This window comes from Protomyctophum parallelum, assembly GCF_964188405.1.
Source record: "Protomyctophum parallelum genome assembly, chromosome: 22".
NCBI lineage: Eukaryota > Metazoa > Chordata > Actinopteri > Myctophiformes > Myctophidae > Protomyctophum > Protomyctophum parallelum.
Window position 1 is genome coordinate 6,399,886 of NC_139714.1, and position 23,584 is coordinate 6,423,469.

General features: G+C 42.5%; 1 protein-coding gene across 1 annotated transcript; it reads right to left on the minus strand.

The window, feature by feature from the left end:
- Positions 1-1,249: 1,249 nt before the first annotated feature.
- On the minus strand, positions 1,250-22,908 carry LOC310853256 (serine/threonine-protein kinase 38-like). Its single transcript, XM_083757519.1, has 14 exons — positions 22,528-22,908; positions 17,644-17,783; positions 13,443-13,494; positions 12,621-12,743; positions 10,955-11,038; positions 9,560-9,683; positions 8,593-8,747; positions 8,157-8,259; positions 7,672-7,733; positions 6,882-6,999; positions 6,254-6,377; positions 5,844-5,939; positions 4,379-4,470; positions 1,250-2,383 (listed from the first exon to the last, which is right to left on the minus strand). Exons 2-14 carry the CDS (start codon positions 17,775-17,777, stop codon positions 2,256-2,258), a joined length of 1,395 nt encoding a protein of 464 aa, XP_083613645.1. The 5' UTR covers positions 17,778-17,783; positions 22,528-22,908; the 3' UTR covers positions 1,250-2,255.
- Positions 22,909-23,584: the final 676 nt, after the last annotated feature.

Below are 23,584 nucleotides of genomic sequence, written 5' to 3' on the forward strand. Positions count from 1 at the left end.
CATATTCCTGAAGAGGGGACTTGACTTATGCAACACTCAAAGCGAAATAAATTATGTACGCAGACTCAAAGAGAACTTCTTTAGTAACGAAACAAGTGGCCACCAGTAGAGATCAGGAGTGATAAGGGACTAAAGTACACGGCGGAACTGGGAATTGCTTATACTATTTGTTGTTTTGTAGTATGCTGCCTGCTTAAGCCTCTACTTATACTTCACTTAAAGAAACTGACTATGATTATTTATAAGGTTGATTGATGCTTCAGTGACGGTGTCTTGCAAAGTGTATTTCAGAGACACATTGGTAGGATGCAGGTGCCTTCTTGCTCATCACTGTCTCACAACATTTTGGTCCTGAAATTCATGTCATTTAATTCAAGTGAAGCTGTAATTATCATATTTTTGTCTGTGACTTTCTTTCTATGCTCACAGTAAGCCTCGGGTCCACTGGTACCTTTGCATATCAAAGAGGACAACCTTGTCGCTGTAACTTGAGGAGACACTGTGATCTGGGCTACCAAGTTACTCCTCATGTTAGCTGTTGGAAGACGGTGCTTTCTTCTTTAGTATTTAGCTGGGAGCAAGTTCTCATATGCCCCTATATAGATGTGAACAATGCTTTAAAGATGTTTAAAGATCTTTGTATACTAACAAAGGGAGTCTACCAACACGCCTCAAGCCTGAAACGGCTGATCCGGTGCTTCACAGGTACAGGGACATAAGTTACAGGAGGAGGAGAGGACACTGGAGCAGCACGGACATTTAGAGCCTTTTATTAGGTGCCAAGTATACAGAACGACTAACGTTTCCACCTTGCAGTCATGAAGGTCACAAGGTCGAAGCGTTAGTCGTTCTGTATACTTAGCACCTAATAAAAGGCTCTAAATCTTTGTATACTACTTTAGCACTCATTTGAGTCACGACTGGGGCTGCAGAAACAATGGGTGGGTGCAGACCAAAGTTAAATATCCCAAAAGCCCCAAAAGTTGAACTATCCAAAATTGGCTAAGCAGTTTATATTAAGTGTCCTCTGCTTTTAAAAAGAAATCAAAAGGAAAACATAATTCAAACTTAAGTTGGGTAGGATTCAGTGTTTCAATATAATAACAAAAGAGCTACATTTGGGACAGGAAGTTTCTAAATACTGTTTGACTGAATTTCATCAAACAACTCTTTGTGTAGTCTTCCAAATGGTATATCCCAATTTGACCTAACTAATATAATTTGTATTCACATCAGCTTTTCTTTTGTAAAAATCAAACCCTAAGTACAACATTAATAAAATATCTCCTTGAATATTGTTTTAGACTATATAAAGGCACTTTGTAACCAGGGAAGAAAAAGGATAGGCTCTTAGACTGACGAGAACTATACAATGCAGGAAAAATATGGATTGAGGCGTTCATTTGAAAATATAAAAGGTATAGTCTTAAAAAGACAAAAAAGTGGCCGCACACACTAATAGCCAATTAAACGCAGATGTTTTTATTATAAGACTCACATAGAGTAAAAGAAACCAACGTTTCGGCAGACAACTGCCTTCTTCAGGGTCTTTTTAAGACTATACCTTTAAGATTATTCTGCCATGGACTGGCACCACTACAAGGACTTGAAAATAACCTAAATATTATGTTGGCAATAGTCGTTTGAGCCATGTCATCTACACATCATAGCTTATCTAGCCACTAATATTGTTACAATGTTTAAACAGCGAGTCATTATTATTCCCATGAACACCTTTTGAAGAAAGGCGAGCATCCTCCTCAGAGGAATTATGCAGTCGAACATCATGCAGATATGATGCACATTTAGTTCCCTATAGCAGCTCACTGGCCTGAGACCTAAGTGTAGAGATGGTAGGTGTGTGATATATATATATATAAACAACCGAGGTATTATGTTATGCTCCTCAACCCAGAGTTGTTGGTTTTCTCAAAGACGTAGCCAAGCAGTGGACCTAAAAAGCATGTGTGGCATGGTTACATTAAGTTGGCGATTCGTGCTGATTTTAGTAACCACTTATTTAAGCTATATTCAAGAGCTTTCAAAAATAGCATATCTACAAGATGCAACACATTGTGAGCTTTGCAGAACGGCTATTTAAAAAAAAAGAACAATTTGAACATATTCACCTATAAATATTGACACCAATTCGAAAGTGGTTAATTTACTTGCTCAGCACCAGCTGGGGGCTTGAAAGCCCAGACCCTGTGTCCGCAAAAATGTCCCTTTCTTGAGGCAGTCCAGTTTTTGGCACTTCAGGCCTTCCCTGCCTTCATGTAGGTGGGGATGGTGCCTCGCTGAGTCAGCCCTTCGAAGCGTTTGTACGTGTAGTTGAGGAACACCCAGTCCTTCGACTTGAAGTCTGGCTCTGTAACATTGGCTGCTGAAAAGTCAAATAAAGAAATTGGATTGGAATTTAAGATAAGTCAAAGAGGCAGTGCCATCAATACCCTCATGCATGACTAACAAGCCTACTTCACCAAAGCGAGTGACACCCACACACAGGCGCAATACTAGAGAGCGAAGTGTATAAGAAACATGTTAAAATTCTCATTCTAATACACTTCCACCAAAATGTGGAATGCCATGACACCATCCATTAGGAGATGTCAATCACTGGTTTCTTTCTAGACTAGCCTGAAAAACGATCTACCAGGAGACCACAAGGGGGAGGTAAATGCACGTTTTTCCCAGGGGGGCAGTCAGACAGATATTTTGTGAAGCCACAAGGAAATCGGGATTTCCTGAAAGTTCATATAATGGCCTGTTGTGGCGCTGTCATTGGGCCCAAAAAAACCCATAGCCCCATAGAAGTCCATGTATTTGGGCCCAACTTCACCTAGACTGTATTACCTTAATAAACATGGTCATGAATACTTTCTGCTTCCAGTCACTAGTTTAAAGTCTCATTTCTAATGTCATAATATTCTTTTTGGAAAATTATGGTCCCATTTATTAAAAAAATGACCATAAAGTAGCGTATGTTCTGAGGGGCGTGGCAACCGTTACAGTCTATGATCGGGATTCCCCACCCACTCGAGTCAAAATAAAAACCAACTAAGAAGAAGGGGGGAAGTCTCGCCTTGTTGTCTGGGCCAGCCAATGGGCCAGCTGGGCCCAAACAGATCTAGAAAGATGGCGATTTACAATTAAAGGACTGACAGGCTTCATTTTACGTTCATGTTAGACCCGGGGAACGCTTTGACCATATTTTTTACAGTCTATGGTTTTTCCCCCGCTTTCTCCTTTGGTATTAAGTCGATGACATGCATTATTGTGTAATGTTTTATTCATTGTTGATGAATTGAATACACAGGAACACAATGGAAACAACTCCTTACAGGACTCTTTTTTTGTGTTTCCTTTTAGCCAACCTCTTAAACCCCAGGAGGGAAAATCTAAAGTTGGAACCTGAGACCTTGATCAGCCCCATCTTCCCGCTGAGAGCTGTTCATGAGGTGGACAGCCACTACCCCCGCCGGCGGGGGATTGGGGCTTAATGTACTCGTGCTCTAGAAATGTCTGCCCAAGAAAAACTAAGTAATAGAACTAGAAACATCATTTATGTATGTAGGCTATTAGGAAGAAATGTATCACTGATGATGCAAACTGATGCCAAAGTCAGATAAATAAATCATTCTGTCCATTTCTTGTCTTCTACTGATATTTCACTGTCAGAAATAGAAAGTATGGTATTCAATGAATCAATCAAAACGCAAAAGGCAGTTTCATTCCTCTCATGCCCACTAGAAGGCAATGGCCCATGCTCCTCCAGGCCAACATTGCCATGTACAGTAGCAGCTAGTGGGATGGCATCAGGGTTCAGTCATACCCTTTAAAATATATTAGCAAACAGGAAGATTTTGGGGGAAGAAATGCCACTTATAAACACTAGCACTTGCCCTAGCCTCAACGACCTTGCAGGCATATGCAAATTCGAAAAATATGTAATTTAGATAGCATATTACAGTATGTAGACACAGCATTCTATAGTGTATACTCATAGTTTCATTGTACAGACATTCTACTGTTAATGTTACACAGGTGTTAGGTTCTTAGTTTACTTATGATCCAGACCTAGATGACCATTTCCTATGCATTTTATATTACCTTGGCATTACCTTGTGTTCTTGCTTACTGTAAATCGCTCTGGATGAAGAGCGACTGCTAAATGCCTGAATTGTAAGTTGTATAAAAATATTTGACGATAGCACTAACAGAAGAACAAGCATGACTAGGTTCAGTACGAAGTATCACAGCAACTAAGCCTAATGCTGAGTGTGTAGAAAACCGAAATATTGAAGAAGTAATAATTGATAAATCATATTTCTTTCTTGCTGTGGTATAGCTATATCTTAGGTGTTTGTTTGTGACAAACCTGGTGCAAGTATGTCTGATTCAGGGAAGTCATCAAAGTTTGACGTGTCGTCGATGCTTTTGATCTCGATGGAGATGGCGGCCGGTCGTTCCCTGTGGAGAAGCAACACAGTTCTTTTTCACAACAGGGGTTTCCAAAATATTTCAGCTTCAGATCCAAAACAGAAATCTTCCCTACTTCCTTTCCAGGTGGTACCAAGGCTCTGTTCCATTCTGGTCAAAAAGAGTCGGTGTTAATGATACTAATGAAGGAATAACGTGTTCCTTCCACGCGCTACGTTCCAGGGAAACTCCCCCTGTCAGGTGTAAAGGAGCGACTTGGACACTCATGCATGAAGGAAGCATGAGTTCAAGTCCGTTGCTCTCCCCAGGTTGGCGGAGGGTGTGTAGAGCCCAGGATCACATTAGATACTTTTACACAGGGGTGAAAAATAGGTTACAAAATTGTGGGATAAAAATGATACTAATGAAGGCTCTCTCAAAAAAGAGTCAGAGTCTGTTCTCCTATACGGCAGTGAATGCTGGACCCTGAAGCCAACCCTGCAGAAGTCCCTTGACGGGTGCTACACCAGAATGCTGCGTGCAGTACTTAACATCAGCAAGACTGTACATGATACTATACGACTCTGTATGACGGATTACCAAGGGTGAGAATGAGACTAGCGGGACACTGCCAAAAGGCATCAAGAAGAACTGCCAGCCAGCAAACTGGTGCTCTGGGAACCAACACATGGGCATCGATCACGAGGACGTCCCACACTAACATACGTGGATGTACTCAAGAGCGATGCAGGAGTGCAAAGTACCAACGAACTGGCCAGATGTATGGAGAACCGGGATGACTGGAAACGACGATGGAGGGCTCGTCTGAGGACGACCTAGATAGAGTGCTGCTATGCTATTGTGCTATTGTGCATGGCTCACTGGAAACCAAATGGCCCTGTACGGGTGTGTAACTCTGAGAGTGTACAAATGGAACCAAATGGACCCTCATCGTCACGGTTCCATTTGTGTACTCTCAGAATTATGGGGGGTCCTCGCAATTAAAAATGTTTGAGAACCACTGTGCACTAAATGGAACAGAGCCTTATTAGTATCATCGATAACACCTGTGAAGGAAGTAGGGAAGAGTTACAGTGTACCCAGATATACTCGACAAGGGGCAGCAAGATGGCGCCTAGAGCAGGCATCTCTTCCGGGATTTCAAATTCCGGGATGGAAATTACTCTCACGCGCGGCTGCAACTTGACGCGTCCACCAGAAAAACGGAAACGCTTTTCCCACGCCTCAAGTTGCAGCCACAGAGCGTCATTTCCATCCACCAGCTGTTTAAAAACCCCAGAAGAGACGCCTGCTCTAGGCGGCATCTTGCCACCCCTCGCCGCGTATGTCGGGGTGGGTGTACCCTTACTCTGTCCCCCAAGTAAAGTGTAAAGTGTGTCCCCCAAGTAAAGTGTAAAGTGTACCTGATGTGCTCCCAGTCCACTGGTTCAAAGAACGGATGGCTCTTGATTTCCTCCACACTCACAGCTCCGATCCTGTTCTCTGCATCGGTACAGTACCTGCAAAAGAAAGGACGCAAGCCTCTGTTCAAGTTCATAATCCCTGAAGTTCATTAAGTGTCAGTTGTTCTCAAACATTTTCATGTCAAGGACCCCATCTGTAATTGGCCGCCGACCCCCCCCATCTGAAAATATGTTGTTCCAACTTCCAGGGACCCCCCCCCCAGAAGCAAAGATTTGAGTTAAAAACGTTGGCTCTGAAAGAATATATATATTTAAAAGATTTGCACTACATTTTCACAAGCTCGTAGCAGATCTACAAGCTCATAGCGCGGCACCGAGTGCCGCTAAGCAATGCACATACGCACACACACCTCAATATTAAGTCTTTGGCCCTCTCCGAGATGGGTACTTCAGGTGGGAAGACCAGGGTTTCCTTCCAGTTCATGACCTTTCTGTACGTTTCCTGTGGAGTCTCTGAACAGAACGGAGGGTAACCTAAAAAAAATTAAAACAGTCATGCAGTCATGGAGTTAGATATAAACTAGAGGGCAGACTGCCCCACCCCCTAAAAGCTATACGCGTCAATAAAAGATGCTCGCTGGCGTTTGAAGCACCGGGAATAACTTCTGCAATTCTTCTTGCCAAAATGCGGAAGTCGTATAACCTCAATGAACCCGCCTGAATCAATTCATGAAAGAGCGCTCTGTGTTAAACGTGGTGAAAAATGTGGTGTATTTCGATTGGGCCTTTTTGACTCAAAGGCTTTCAGCTTTCAGGAGGAAACCAAACATACACGGGGAAGACATATTTGAATATTCTAACCGCACCTTCGGAGTCTAATAGAGTAATGTTAACTCCATAGACACATACAAGACATATTCTAACCACACCTGGGGGTCTAATAGAGTAACATGAACTCCATAGACACATACAAAACAGACACAGTACGAAAATCCCGGCACGCCATCTTTAAAGTAGTTAAGACTTAAGAGTATTTACCTATTAGCATCTCATACATGATGACGCCCAGAGACCACCAATCACAGAGCTTGTTGTATCCTGTCTGGAGGAACACCTCCGGGGCGATGTAATCTGGAGTCCCCACCGTGGAGTACGCCTGGAACACAGAGTAATCAGAGTAATGTAATCTGGAGTCCCCACTGTGGAGTAGGCCTAGAAACACAGTAATCAGAGTAATGTAATCTGGAGTCCCCACTGTGGAGTAGGCCTAGAAACACAGTAATCAGAGTAATGTAATCTGGAGTCCCCCACTGTGGAGTAGACCTAGAAACACAGACAGTCTAATCAAAGCCCCAGAGCACTTGCTGCGCTGCTTGGATTTTATGCCGTATCTATGACAGCCATGTAAACAAGCACACATTTACAACTAAACGTTGCTCTCAAGAATGTTTTTGAAAACATTTGAAGCGAGAAATAGACGATGCAGTACGCAAAAAATTATTCCATTTGAACAACATTCACTTCCTCGTTTTCCGAGGCGACTGTGTTGCGCTCTCCAGGGCCAACTTGGGCCTACTTTCATTACCGTAAGCAAGGACATACTTCATTTTGTTGTCACTTTTGGGTCAATTTATTAATTTATCTATTGAGTAGCTGTGTAATAAGCGGGATAATGAATGGCTAGGTGGTCATTGTTGATAAATAAATCACCTTCAGGCAGGGTGATTAGCCACCGTCGGTTTAATTATCAACAATGACCACCTAGCCACTCATTATCTAATGTATTTTAAACTCTGTAACTGTATTTTAAACTCCGTAACTCTCTTACCAGCTGCCGGCGGTTCTTCTTCCACGTCTCTGCTTTCCTTTTGGAGTTCATGTTCTGGAAGGCTGCAGATTGCACGAAAATATAACCAATAAAAAGGAGTTCATGTTCTGGAAGGCTGCAGATTGCACGAAAATATAACCAATAAAAAGGAGTTCATGTTCTGGAAGGCTGCAGATTGCACGAAAATATAACCAATAAAAAGGAGTTCATGTTCTGGAAGGCTGCAGATTGCACGAAAAGATATACGATGACTCAAGAGAGCAGCCGTTAGGTCCGCAACTAATAATAATTACATTCGTAATCACAGAATCTTTTTCAATTATTCCATGTGATCAAATTAAGACGGTAAAAGGTGCGCTCAGTAGACCAAAAATCTCTACCAGGAGGCAAGCCTAAATAATAATAGTAATGCATGAGGTTACATTTACGCACGCACAAGCACACGCACACCAAACGGTCCTTGTTGTTCCACAGTGTAAACTCACAGAAGTCGCTGGGAGGATTGTGGGTCAGGTTCCTGTAGAACTCTGTGCGGTGTGCCTTCTTCAGTCCCGTGCACAGTCCAAAGTCTGACAATTTGACGTGTCCCTGGGAGGAAGAAAACAAAACATAATTACGTCATCATTGTTTAGCCTCACCTAATAGTCAGGACATGTAGTGCAGACAGAGATGTGTAATTGTCTGTCTGTGTGTGTGTGTGCGTGCGTGCACCAGTGAGATCGGTTCTGACGCACAGCAAAATAGTGAGTGTTCATTAAATTTCATGGTAAATTTCAACACTCCCAATCTACATTGTCAAATACTGTGTCAACTATATAGCTGGGGACCGCCTAGAACACCCTGAGGGACGCCGCCGGAGGCAGCAGGTTGTCTGGCCTAGGTGTGTGTGTGTGTGTGTGCATGTGCGTGTGCTCTGCTCACCCTGGAGTCCAGCAGAAGGTTGTCTGGTTTGATGTCTCTGTGAATGAAGCCCAGCTGGTGGATGGAGTCGATGGCCAGGACCGTCTCGGCGATGTAGAACTGGGTGGCCTCCTCCGCTAGTGTGTCCTTCTTCATCAGCAGGGTCATCATGTCACCTGAGTGACCAGAACAACAACAACAACAATAAACAGAAAATACATTTTCAGGTAGGTGAAAAAATGTCAGCCAATCAGGAGAGAATAGCTTAATTTTTTTAATAGTGTACCAGTTCCAATTGTGTCTGCTCATTTCTTTGCGTCATCACTTACAATTCCACTTGTTTAATCTGTATCCTGACTGCATTCTCTATCCTGATTGGATAAAATTGGTATACCGACTACATGGTATACGATTATTTCATTTATTTATTTATTTTACCGGTAATTATTTATTTACTGTTATAACATTCTTTTGTGTTTCTGACTTTTTTTGCAAGTGCCACAAGTAATAACTAATAACTACAACAAACACTACTGCTACTTCTGCTTCATTTTAAAAGTTTACTCTTACTCTTCTGTTCTCTACTGCTCTCAAGCAATTTCTTACTTCCCAACTTCCCAGCATCGAAAATAGAGGGTATGCGCACGCATAAAGTGAGTGGCAAATCGAGTGGCAAAGTGAGTTTAATGTTGTTTAACGTCGTTTAATCATTAAACTTTAATGCAATCAGATAGGACTTTTCTGTTAACTTTGGATGTATGGGCTGTCAAGGCCAGAAAGTAGGATTTTTTGACACTCTGTAGGCGTGCCGCATAACTTCCGGGTATGATGATGATGTCACGACTAACACGCATACACTATACATATTTCAAAAGCAAGTAGCAACAGCACATCAATGCAGAACAGAACTGTGTGCGTGTGTGTGTGTGTGTGTGTGAGTGCATGCAACGAAGCAGGGATAAATGTCATCCGAGGGTGCCAGACAGACCTCCAGGGAGGAACTCCATGATGAGGTAGAGGTTTCTCTTGTCCTGGAAGCTGTAGAACATTTTCACCACCCAGGCTCCGTCCGCCTCCACCAGAATGTCCCTCTCAGCACGGATATGTGCCACCTGGGAGAGACATGAAGTAACAAAGTACATTTACCCCACCATTGACTCCAGCGCTCTGGCGGCAGTGCCAACAGAATGCACGAAAAAGGCTGCGAAGAAGACCCTGTGAACCGGACAGTAGTAATCAGCCATTTTCATGCCACAATGGATCATCTTCTCAATCTCCAGTATTAGAAACGCTAATAAGCTAACCGGGAGGTCCCTCACCTCAATCTGAGCCTCAATTCAGAGAAATCGCAGCTAAAGATCACATGCGCGCGTGTGCACAAAGTTTCTGGATTACGATGACGTCACACCATGGACGCAAGCGTTACCAAGCGACCTAAATATAATAGTATTAATTCTGGATTAATACTAATAGTAATTAACGAAACCCTTGGCATAAGTATACTTATGTTAAGTATACTGTACTTGAGTATTTCCAATCTCCAATACTTTTACTTCTACTCCAATACATCTCGCATTACTTGAAAACTTTAGTTACTAGTTACTTTGTCAATTTTGATTATTACAAAACATACATTAACCACATTTGCGTGATGCATTGTGAGCTTGTAGAACGTCTATTTTCAAGAGATTATTAATACATGTGAAAACTTGAAACATTTACATTTTGAAGCCAATACTTTTGTACTTTTATTGCAGTATGGAAACTTTTACTTGAGTAAAAGAAATGTGAGTACTAGATGGTCACAATCAGACATAAAAAGGTAGACACGCCTCCTTTGGCTCTGGAGCGTGTGTCTCTGTTGAAGGCAAAAGTTTCCAGAGATTCATGGATGAGTGGAAGCATGAGCGGAATCTTGCCAAGCTTCCACGTGTGTAACAGAAGGGGAAGTTCGGCAGGCCAATCAGAGGCGCGACTCCCTCTTTCCCAGCGACACTTGCTTTGGCAATGCAAACGCTCATGCCAATAAAGCTGGCCAGTAGTCACAAATCACTCCAATGGCCAATGAGGCATCTATTTTTGAGTGGTGTAACCACTCCAAGGAACAGCAATGAGCACGAGAATGAGTACCAGTAGGGGCGCTGTTGTGCACTGTTGTGCCATTTTTTGAAATATCTATGCTCACAATCACAACACAAAGGCAGAGTATGCAACGTCCATAACAGTAGGAGGCGCCATATCACCAACATTGTATTATTTGTATTTATTTTTCTCTGGTTTTCCTCTGGAGAGAATCACAGACATCTCTGTCTGGATTTAAACGGTAAAAAAAGGAAAATGCATACATTTCCAAATGGACACAGAAGAGTGGAATGGAACTCACCTGTTCCTTCTCCAACATGTCTGCTTTCCTCAAGATCTTCATGGCATAGATGTGTCCTGTGTCTTTCTTCTGTACCAAGCGAACCTGGGAGTTAACATAAAACCCAATATAAAAACAACTTCTGTACTAAGAGCCCACTTGTCTGCTTGTCTTACACACTATTGGTTCTCAAAGTGTGGATCGGGGGACCCCCATGGGTCATAGCGCAGCGTGGCACACTCTTTTCCACCGGTTGGTTCCCCATGGGAACCGGTTCAGTTCTTTTAGGATTTTAGTCCATGAGCCAGAGCTCCAAAATTGGTGGGAAAACTATACCCTATATTAAATTGTTTATAGGATCAATACAAGTAAATTAATACATGATAACCCTTCCACAGTAGTAGCTTTATCATATTTTCGACTATTTTGCATATTTTCCTACATAATGCCTCATTTGCATATTTAAAAATGTAAAATTTGTAATACAATAAATCATTGTCTTCGTGTAAGTACTCAATTGGGGAAATTTCATGGTGATAATAATCTAATATAGGTATGGTTTTTCCCACTCAATTCATAATTAACGTTTACATTTTGGAGCTCTGGCTCATGGACTAAAATCCAAAAAGAACTGAACCGGTTCTCATTGGGAACCAACCGGTGGAAAAGGGGCCAAAGTGGCGCACTGTGAGCTGGTAGATCTGTTACTTTTGAAAAACCTTGAAAATGTGTGCAAATCTTTGATTACATAATTTTTTTAAGCAAACATTTTTAACTCAAATCTTTGATTCTGGAGGTCCCTGGCAGATGCGGGTACATATAATACATATAATTAATAATTTGGGCGTTGACACAATTCTGTTTCTGGTTTGACACAATTTTGACCTGCAGGTCAAATTCCCATCTCTCCCCTGAGCAAGTAGGCAGGCTCCGTTACTTCAGTGGCCAAAACCTTCATGCACTTGTCCAGGGGTAGAACAGGAAAGTTACTTTTAAAGCGTTACATTTTGTAATATTGTCCCGAAATATATTGTATTTAGACACATAGATATGTAGAAACAATTTTCTCTGATGGAATAAAGACCTCACCGCAGGACTAAATCACAAAAGAAGAACAGAGTTCCCACACATTTTTACCAATGAATTTCCAAAACCATTCCATAATATTTAACCTAATTTCCAGGCCTATAATCAATCAATCATTCCGCGCAATAACTCCTATGTGCAATGCCCAAAGACAGGCAGTGTAGCAACAACAAAGCATAGAATATAGAATGCTATAATTCTATTCCAGCGTCAAATGTTTTGCTCCACCACCTATACTAGGGCATAGGATCACGCTGCAGCACGTTTTGAGCTTGTGGTTACTTGTGTCACGTACCGGTACACATTAGGCTGCAATCATGCTGCGCGTTTGGCGAATAACAACTTATGTTACATATTTAGTTTAATGTTATACATGTTTTGGGAAAAAATGGGTTTTATTAACACCCCGAACACCCAGGGTTATTTAATCCATTAAATCAGAGAGCCCAGCGATTTATAGCTCGATCAATAGCCAATTTTTTTTCTATTTTCAAAATATTTCCAGAAATGTCATGACCCTGGAAGAATCAATGCAGCAAATGTTTTTTGCTGTATAGCTGTAAAAAACAATAATAATAATAAAAACTTAAATATACTGTACCTCTCCAAAGGCCCCTCGACCTATGACCTTGAGGGATTCGAAGTCGTCGAGGCCGAGCCTCGTTCTCTTCAGTCTCAGGAACTCCGTCTCCTTACGAGCATGCTGGGAACGCCTCATTACTTTCTGTACAACACACACACACACACACACACGCACACACACACAAACGCACGCACACACACAGCGTTACTTTCTGCAAAGTGCAACAAGACAGTGAGTCAGACCACCTTTACACGAGAACGGTCGCCAGAGAAAACGGTAAAGTCCCGTTCTCTTTTTTTTTTTTTTTTTTTTTTTTTGCGGCTTACGCCTTTTATTGATTTTTGTTTTTGTTTTGAAGGGACAGACAGTAGGCTGACAGGAAACGGGAGAGAGATGGGGGGATGACATGCAGTAAAGGCCGTGTCGGGTCCGGGAGTCGAACCCGCGGCACACTGCGACTGGATTACCAGTCCGGTGCCCAGACCGTTACGCTACGGCCCGTTCTCATTTTTTAGCGACCCTTTACACGAGAACGCACACTTTATGAAAACACTATAATGTGCATGCAAAGTCTCTAGGTGGCGGTAACGGACTGCTAGATAGACCAGTCACCCACGTACAAGAAGAAGAACTGGGTAGCTCCCTCTTCATGCAACCCCATCAGGGTTTTGAATGCTTCTAACCGCATCTAGTGACAAACAGGCTGACATTCGCCTGACTTCTCGCCTTCAGGCGTCTTACTACTGGTATATTTTATATATACACATTACATAAACGCTGCTGCCGCCTATCACAAGGCTTTTTATTTGCATCATGCCATTTGTCAACCTCTTGGTATACCTCTTCATCCAGCAAGCCCTCATCGTCCATGACCTTTTCAAGCTTCTTCTGCCTGGGAGAAAAAGACACAAAACATTGTCAAACATGCTTCTTCTGCCTGGGAGAAAAAGACACAAAACATTGTCAAACATGCTTCTTCTGCCTGGGAGAAAAAAAGACATGACACACAATACACTGGCAAACACGATGACAATATGTCCGTACATGGACAAATGTGTCCATTACAATTAAACAATTTAGACATTTAGCAGATGCTGTTAATCCAGAGCGATTTACAGTAAGCAAGAACAACACATGGTAATGCATCAAATACATAGACATAGTCATCAAGAATAAGCAACCTAAGAACCTAACATCCATCAGTATAATGTCTGGCATTGTCTGTGGCAAAGTTTTTTATTTTCTTTTTTAGAAAACCATTATAATGTTCTTTTGATCATTGGATACCGACCCAATTACTGAATGTCAAGTCTCCAGGTTTTCTTCAGAATATTTATGACATTCATCCACTATGACACTATTGGGTAGATTTTGAAGGTGCGTTTTACCAATGGAAATACATAAATTGGCCTCGCTCTGCGCACATTCGTATTATGAAAGGCATATCGGCCCGTGTTGAACGCACTGGCCCGTGTTGAACGCACACACATTATGGCTTACCGCGTTGCTGAATATTTTAGCATTGTGGGAGTGTCCATATGTTAATTATTTTCGCTTTGCGCAATTTGCTATTAAGCCCCTTGACCTAAAGACACTCAGCGCATAACGATTAGACGTGGGTCTGACCACCTCATAAACGCAAAAAGCACTGTTTGATTTGACACTTGAGCGGCTCTGTGAGGCTGCTAGAGTGTTGCCATGTCTGTTTATTATAAGCGGCTTATTTTTCTGTAAAGTTGCTTTCTGTGTGGTTGCTTTTCTTGTTTCTAAAGTGGTTATTTGGGCTTTTCTCCTAATGTTGTTTAAACCAGTGATCCTCACACAGCACATTCCCATGTCAAGGATCCCCAGATGAATGCATTTGCCCAACTAAGGACGGCTAATCCAAAAATTAAATAAAAAGATTACTTTTGAAAATAGCAGATCTATACCAGCTCACAATGCATCACATTCATTCATTAAAACTATGAACTCTGACTGCAGTGCAGGGGGATATATAATGATCATTATAACAATGTGCAAGAACATATTTAAAAAGAAGGAAGAACTTTATATTTGTGGACAATCAAAATATGTTTTTTTATTTTAATGTGGTGTCATTCAAATTAATCTGGATAAGGCAGACTCACTATTTAGAAAATAAAAACATGGCACTTCATTTAAAATAGGTTACAGACCCCTGTTATATGCGCTTCTTTTGGGATTATTTTTATAGACCTATTTAGTTGTTTCTATGGGACATGGCAACACTGCAACAGCTGCTCTCTGCTGCGGAAAAGAGAGAGGCTTTCTTTGGTAAAAATGTTGAGATTAGAAACGGCCATAATTCTTACATTTCTCAACCTTTAAAAAAAATAAAAACATCTCCATAATCCTTGGGAACTTTGCTTTCATACGCTGTATCACACCCGATTCAAGTCTTCTTAAATAAAATGCTACGAGCGAACTCAGCGAAGACCATACCATCGGGGCCACAGCATTACGCAGCACGCATTCAACTCATTCCTTCCTCGTGATTTGAATGAAATAAAATATAATAAACGTTATTTTACTGTTTTTTTTTCAATAGAAACAAATAAAGAGCGTGTGTAGGCTACTGTGTGCAAGTGCAACAGTGCATATACATGCATGCACTAGGCTATATTTCTTCCGTGTCGGGATGGTGATTGAGCTCTTCAAGTTCACAGCCCGTTTGTCTTTCAGAAAAAAACGTTGATATTAGCCTATAAACACTCATGGTTCTCTCATTTCTCAACCGTTTTATTAAATGTAAAAATCTCCATATTCCTTAGGAATCTTGCTTTCATTCGCTGTATGGTACATGGTTCTATCGTTATCGAATTAAACAATATCAAACGAACTTGCATGTTCGGGGGTTAGACGATTCTGGGAACATTACGCATGGATTGCCAATATGCTGCTATCTACTCGCAGTTCCATTCCGATCTGAAAGGTATAGGTGGGTCTGTTATTTTGAGGCATAAAGGTGACAGCATGCAGTGCAATAGGAATAATTAACCCAAATGTGACAAAGGCATGTCATGTCTTCTATGGTGCCAGCCTGAAGAAATGTAATACCACGATCCCCAAAGTGCGCATTCCGTATGTGACATCAGCTGACTGGTAAATAGAATAGTACGGACATGTTGATTGGGTACGTCTCAAACACGCCTTAAACACACCCATGACTAATTCAAGGCCGTTTTGCGCACTCCGCGGGGTGTCAAAAGCGCTTCTTAACATGCCCAAAATTGCAATATGACATACCACACGCCCCCAGATCATAATACTGTAATTAGATTAGTAATATAGAAGTAAGTAAAATAGAAGTCCTAAATCAACCCCTATGTATGGCACATGAGGAGTCCACTAGTCCTATATTTGAATTGAAATCCTCAATGTTTTGCTATTTTTGAATTGGAACTCTTGTCTAAGTGGACTTGTCTAAGTCTTTTTGGGTGCCTTGTGGTTCACTAAGAACTACAACTCCCATGAGCTATCATTCCAATAGAAATGTTTGACACAGGTGTGAACATTCTTTCAATCCTACAGTATGTCACTTTTTGATTATGCCTGATTTTTGTCTGAATTGGAATCTTGAAAAGTAACCTTTTTAGTTAATTTCAAAAGCATTTAGTTAAATTTATGTTTATCAGTATTCTGATATGAACCTGCAGGCCACATTAAGTGATGGTGGGGGCCGCATGTGGCCCCCGGGTCGCTGTTTTTTGTTGTTGTTGTAACTGTTTATTTTTTACTGTTTGAGACCGAAGACAAATTTCCACACATGGACAATAAATTAAACTAACTAACTACAGGGGCTCCACCGGGCGTGTCAGTGTCGTGTCTCTGTCACCGTCAGGGAATGTTCCCTTTTTAATCAATGAAGGGTGGCTCCACTGCCCGCGTTGTGTTGCGTGACTGCATTAAAATTGCCCCGGTTCGTTTTTTGACGCACACACGTGTGACGCGACGCGCCCGGTGGAGCCCCGGCGTAACTAACAAACATGTATGTACAGTACACAGTGTTATTGCTGGAAGTGGGAATTGAATCCCTCTGGCAAATATGGAGCAAACACATTGAGGTGGCTGGCTGCCTTATGGTCTACTTCAGACAATAGCTCCATTCTCAGGTAACAACATGGACTAGAATTTGACATAATGCGCCTTTGTTGTAATCACTGGAGGTTTTCTAAAATCCACTGACGAGCTGTCGGGTGTTTCTTTTTGACCAGGTGCTTGAAAAGTAACCTGACTCCGCCAGATTGCGGCAGTATTGAGTTCACAAGTTCCCTCCTCCTATCTTGATCTGGTCTCTCTCAAGCATGAACCGGAAGCAGCGGCACATAAATCTGATAATTTCGAGTTGTAGTCTTGTTAGCTTGTGTTTACATGTGCGCTGTGGCACAGCTACAATACGTCACCAGTCTCGCGTTGATCCCGCCTCTAGCGGCCGCATATCACTCCGATCAGATTTAGTTCGGAGTACATCGTCTCTGCCTGAGAGAGAGACCAGATGGGAGCAGGAGGAGGAACTCACTGCCCATAGTCTGAAGAACGGCATAAAACCCATACTCGTTCATACTGAACGCCGCAACGTGAAGAGCCGTGAGCCGAGGCAGAGGCTGCAGCACACAAACTGATTATACTGTGTCAGTGGTTCCCAAACATTTTAGCCCGTGACCCAAAACAGAAATTACATATTCGCCCGGGACCCAAACTAGTGTAAATAGCAGATCTAAAAGTTCACAAGGTGGCGCGAAAGCTATCTTTTTAATATTTTGCTCTAATTTATGGAATTTCTTAGATTTCTCATTAATTTCCTCGTGACATTACTGAATGAAATCATTGGATTTTGTTATAATTTTTTTTTTAATAATAATAAAAAAACTAATGTAACAAAAAACTAAGGGGACCCATAATAATGTGTCTGCGACCCACAAATGGCAGTTTTAACTGAGTCATTCTAGTTTTTTGTGTGATTCTCTTCAGTCTGCGGGTAGACTAAATCAGGTGTGTGTGTGTATGTGTGAATTATGACCTCATCTCGCGCTCTTCGTGCTGCGTGAGCAGAGTGCTGTAGAAGTTCTCCAGGGTCAGCTTGGCGACGGTCACCCGCTCTCGGGTGTGGTTGCTCATGGGAAGGGCGGCGGCCGTCCCTCCCGTCATGGCCATGCTATCCTGGAGGACGTCAAGAGAAACAAGTGTTGATTTTTGACGGCACATTTGGTTGGGGATAAAGGCTTCACAATATATCGTATCATTATCGAGGTATGAACATGCGCAATATCAGTCATCTTAGCCTGTGCCCCTCGGAAAATAAACCACCACTCCGTTTCTCCCTCGGTCATGCTCCTGTGTGTGGTCCAGTGTGCGTTTACTGCGTTAGCAAACTCACTAACAAACTTTTTTGAATTCTTTCAATGTTGTAAGTTGTAACACTTAAAAATATAGTATGAACTTTTGACGGTAATATTTGGCATAAATACAGAGATATGAAACTGGGACCACCTGGAACATCCTCAAGGCCCCGCCCGGACCACTGGTTGAGAACTACTGCTGTATAACATTGGTTTTCAACCTTTTTCATATCAAGGCCCATTATTTATTCAGCATTTGAGCCACTGACCACCATTTGATGACATTTAGCCTCTCAGACCCAAAAAGAAAGAATATTTTGTTATCGTTGGATAAGATTTTGTCCACAAATCCATATGCTTTATTGATGTTGGTAGCATTAGGAGAGATAACAGGCAAACGTTGACCAAAATAACAATTATTTTACATCTAATTGTGTAGACTTCTTGTAAATGAAGTAATGCAGATGTTTAACAATAATGTAACTCTTGGGAGCGTAAAATGAAACCAAATGGACCCAGAAGGTTCTATTTGGTTTCATTTTACACATCCAAGAGTTAAAGATCTATGAAGGGTCCATTTGGTTACCAACTTTCCATCATTTAGCTGGGGACCACCTGGAATCCCCTCAAGGGGTCCCCGCCCCGTACCACTGGTTGAGATCCACTGCTGTATAACATCAGTTACAAGTTCTGCAGAGCTAGGGGGATAGGGACTAGGGAGGCCTGTTTCGTCTACGCCGGAGCCTTTTCCCTTCCCACTCCAAGAAAGCTTTCAACAACAACAACACTTCCTGACTTCTGAGACAAATCACTCACTTTCCACTATGTGTGTGTGTGTGTGTGTGTGTGTGTGTGTGTGTGTGTGTGTGTGTGTGTGTGTGTGTGTGTGTGTGTGTACCAGCATGCTTTGGGACATTTCTGTTGGATGTGAAAACAACAGGACTGGGCGCATTCGGTTAATAAAGAAACATATACAGAGAGCTGATTTATCAGGTGCCCCGGCTGGCCAGGGGGAGGTAGTTTTAGAGACCAGGATTACGGCATGTTTTTGTGAGGGTATCTACCCTAGGGGACACAGGGAGAACATGCAAACTCCACACAGAAAGGCCCTATCGCCAACCCCCGCCTCGGGTATGGGCACTGATGACGCGGAGGAGGGAACACGCCGCCAGTGCCCACAGTGTCCCCAGCGGGAATCAAACCCAGGACCTTCTAGCTGTGAGGCGACAGCACTACCAACTGTGCCACCGTGCCCCTCAATTAATTTCACTTTTTATACTGGCAGATAATAAATATTATTCCTAATATTATTATGATGATAATAATAATACATTTTATTTGTATTGAACTTTTCATTCACAAGGAATCCCAGAGTGCTACATGGTTAAAAATACAAAATAAACCATAGATAGGTAAAAAAAAAGAAAGTCAAGCGCTAAAGCACATCGGTCACAGTAACAAGAAAAGGCCTTCTGAATCTGAAATAGGAACGTTTTCAGGCCTGTAAAATAAATCACTACATGGCAGAGTACAAAGACTTCAGTCAAAGGCAGACAACATCTGCAGTTACAACAGGGTGTAAGCACACTTAAGACGCAAGAAACGCCTAGCCCAGGCATCTCTTCCGGGTTTTTAAACAGCTGGTGGTCGGTGGATGGAAATGACGCTCGCATGCGGCTTCAACTTGACGCATCGGCAAAAAAACGGAAACGCTTTGCCAGTGCTGCAAGTTGAAGCCGCGAGCAAGCGTCATTTCCTTGTATTTTTTTTCACCAGCTGTTTAAAAACCAGGATGAGACGCCTGGACTAGGCATCTTCTTGCCGTTCTTGGTGCGTATACTGTATATGCCTGCACCCTTACCGGCACTTGGATGGGGACTGGTGTGTCCCACCCAGGTGGCAACAGGGAAGGCTTGATTCACAGTGTTTCAACAAGCAGCAGCATCAACTTCTAATAACTCAGACTGATGCAATTTATCTTGGCTTTGACTACCCCAGGCAGAACCAGCCTACAGCTAAGCAAACAAGACCGTTACAAGGGGAGGCTTTATAAACGAGCTCAAAGTTTGGCCTCTCTAGAGCAAAATAAATGTCTCTACATAAAATTATTTGTGGCATTTGGATAGTTTACACCCGTGAGTGGTGCAACTCCGTGTGGGGGTCCCCAGAAGTTCCAGACTCACAGGAACCCGCCCAGGGTGCCGGCCCGGTTCCGGCGAGTCGCCCCGCGTCCGAAACGGTTGAGAAATTACAGAGTTACCGTGTGGGGGTCCCCAGGGGGTCCCTATACTGTACTGTACTTTCACTGTACTGTCACACCCAAAATCATGATATATAGTATATACAGTTAATGTGTGTGTGTTAGGCTGCACAGTGCACAACAGTGAAAACCAACCAAACGCAATTTTCATGCTTGGACAGACCCAGCCAGGGACGGACACAGCCAGTCAGACAGCCAGCGGTGGTCGTAGTACCATTAAAATGTGTGGTAAACTGATATGAGGGATAACTTACTTTTCATAGGGTGCATTAACCATAACTTCAGAAGGCAATGCGTCAGTGTTATTCCAATACATTTTAAGTATGATCTGACTGTGTTTATTCTTATACAACAAACAGTTTTTCCATTATCCTAATGGTTGGCTTTCTGCCCTTATTGTGTTAGTATAAATGATGTTCTACTTCTAACTTCTTCTAAGTTTGAATGAGCTAATGTCAGAGAGCTGTATAGAAAGATGCATATGTGTCCAAAATCAGTAGACACACTCTACCCTGGCCTACACACACACACACACACACACACACACACACACACACACACACACACACACACACACACACACACACACACACACACACACACACACACACACACACACACACACACACACACACACACACACACACATTATTTATCCCACTGTCTGTCATGACTTATGACCTTGTCTGTTTGACCCAGTGTGAAACAACCAACCATCTGCTCTGCGTAGCAGCGTAAGCATTTTGATATCATATCCATCAACTGCTTTAGCAGAGAGACTAGACTGTCTGTTAACAACGATACAAGATGCTCAGATGCATGCTCAGTTCCTGTTCATTCTGTTCTTATCCTTGTTTACATATCTACTTATAGGCACGTCATGTAAGTATATCCATTGCCCAATACTGAATATAACTGTTGTATGTAAATAAACTAGAACGTGTCGTGCAAGACCATCTGGTGTGTTATCATGTTCTGCTCGCACGCGTCTCACCAACCCTTGTATAGATGGAGACTTAAGCCAAATTCTAATGCCCACCCCAAAATCTCGGCCACTCGCTCACTCACACTCGATCACTCCAGCATGGCAGTGTTACTGTGAAAGTGGTGACCTGCTGAAATATGTGACAATCGTTCAGACAATCACATGATGTCAGTGTCCGAATGTAAATCGTTGCAGTTATTATTATTATTATTATTATTAACAGTTCAACCTAGTAGTATTTAGGCCACAAATTTAAAGACCTCCATGTAAGTTGTGTGAAGTCCACAATATGGTCACAACATATTTCGGCAGGTCACCAATTTCACCATAACACCGCCATGCTGGAGTGAGCGAGTGTGCATGAGTGAGAGAGTGGCCAAGATTTTGGGCATTGGAATTTGGCTTAAGGGACCACTCGGGTAAGTAAGTAAGCCTTGCCAAGCCATGAGGCCCGTTACATAGGGCAGGAGCCTATCTCCTGTTTCTGTAGCTTGAGGCAGCTTGATGTACAAGTACAACCCCTGGACATGACGCTAGTATGTCACAGGGACATACCCCCAATCCAACCCTTGATGCTGAGTGCCAAGCAGGGAGGCACTGGGTCCCATTTTTCAGAGTCTTTGGTATGACCCGGCCCAGGGATCAAACCCCAGGCATCCTCCCAGTCTCAGGGCGGACACTCAAACCACAAGGCCACTCGGGTGGTCAAATCAAAATCACCACACTGTCTGTCGCTATAATTTTTTTTATAATAACGTGGATTTACAAATAAACAATGTAAACACAGCGTACTGTACATAAATGGGGAATTACACCTGGGGGGGACAGAAGTGAACAGGAATTGACAGCATGACAGCACAATGCATTGCATGAAAACTGTCTGAACACAACAAACCATGAGGCTCAACGGGTTCTGAAAAAAATGCAATGAATGCGTGACGTCTGGTCTGTCTGTGCAATGTGCATGGCCCCTAGCTGTCTGAAAATGGCATCATGATGACAATCTCAGTCTGGACGTCACCAAACCAAAAGGGGCAGCTGACACTCGTACAAATAATAGTGTCAATTTGGTTTCATTCTATCCGAGTTAAATTTATCCAACAGAACAACCACTGTGCATGCAAGTATGTACATTCACATTCCACGACATTTAGCAAGCCATCGTCATATCTTGATTCTTGCCAATGCTTGCTGTGCTGATATTTGTCTGGGATGATCAGCATCTTGTTCAGATTCGCGCACACACGCACGCACACGCACACACACACACACACACACACACACACACACACACACACACACACACACACACACACTTACCTCCGTGTCCTGCTCCAGAGTAAATTATTGGCGTTCCGCCAGCCCAGCAGCTCCAAAAAATGTAAATAAATATTGTTTGTCTGCCGGGGATGGATGGGGGTAGGGTAGAGGATCCAGTAGTCAGTCAGGCACCTCCTCCCGTAGGCGATGAACAGTCTAATAGCAGACAGACAGCAGCACAGTAGTAAACATGCTCTATATTAACCTGTGCAGAGAGGCGACGGCTATTTCTGACGCATTGACAGTCAGCGAGTTTAGCCTAAAATTAAATGTCCAGTCATTTGCCTCTGTCTCCATTCGTACTATTCCCCCTAGCTGCTCTGACCTCGAAATGCGAGGCTGGCTTCTCTCTCTCTAGAATAGACTAGCTTGTTCGCTGCTTCTTCCTGGGATGGATGATGATGAGATGATGCTCCTGGCTGCAAGTCCTCGGCGTTGCCACATTTTGCGAGAGAAATAAGCAAGCTATCTTGTCTATGAAAACAAGACCAAAAAAACTAGGCTAGGGCCTGATTGATTGAATGATTGATTGATTGATTGATTGATTGATTGATTTGTATTACATAGTATGTAGAATAGTTACATTTCAAAAGAAAGACACAGAGAACACACATCTTGTCCCTGGCATAAAAATACTTTCAGATGGGGGTGTCTGCAGACAAATACTAAATACCTAATTATTTTAGCGGTCCTTGAATATAAAAGGAAACATCCATAAAAGGAAGCCCCAAATAAGCAACTACACTAAACTTTAGAAACAAGCCCCCCAAACAACCGCAGCTCGCAACTACCAAATACCAATATTAACTATAGAAATTCACTCTGTCGAGGCACCAACTGTACTGCTATTAAAGTTAAAAAAGGACCACTTCACCACTTTTCAACCTATCGTCATATAATAGGTCCTCACTAAAAATCATGAAACAATTGTACAATTTCTTTCTACTCGGTCTGTGTCTCATAGGAGGGCTGTGGGCAGTTCAGAAACCGTCTTCCAGTGACATCATCACGCGACGGGCAGCTTCCCGGACGTGCTCTCCTCCGCGTCAGTCGGGCG

Coding starts and splice junctions, on each gene's coding strand:
- LOC310853256 (XM_083757519.1), bottom strand. CDS start 17,777: ATGGCCATGACGGGAGGGACGGCCGCCGCCCTTCCCATGAGCAACCAC. Junction 8,748..9,559: donor CATGGAGTTCCTCCCTGGAG/GTCTGTCTGGCA, acceptor CTGGTCACTCAG/GTGACATGATGACCCTGCTG. Junction 7,734..8,156: donor CAATCCTCCCAGCGACTTCT/GTGAGTTTACAC, acceptor TGCAATCTGCAG/CCTTCCAGAACATGAACTCC.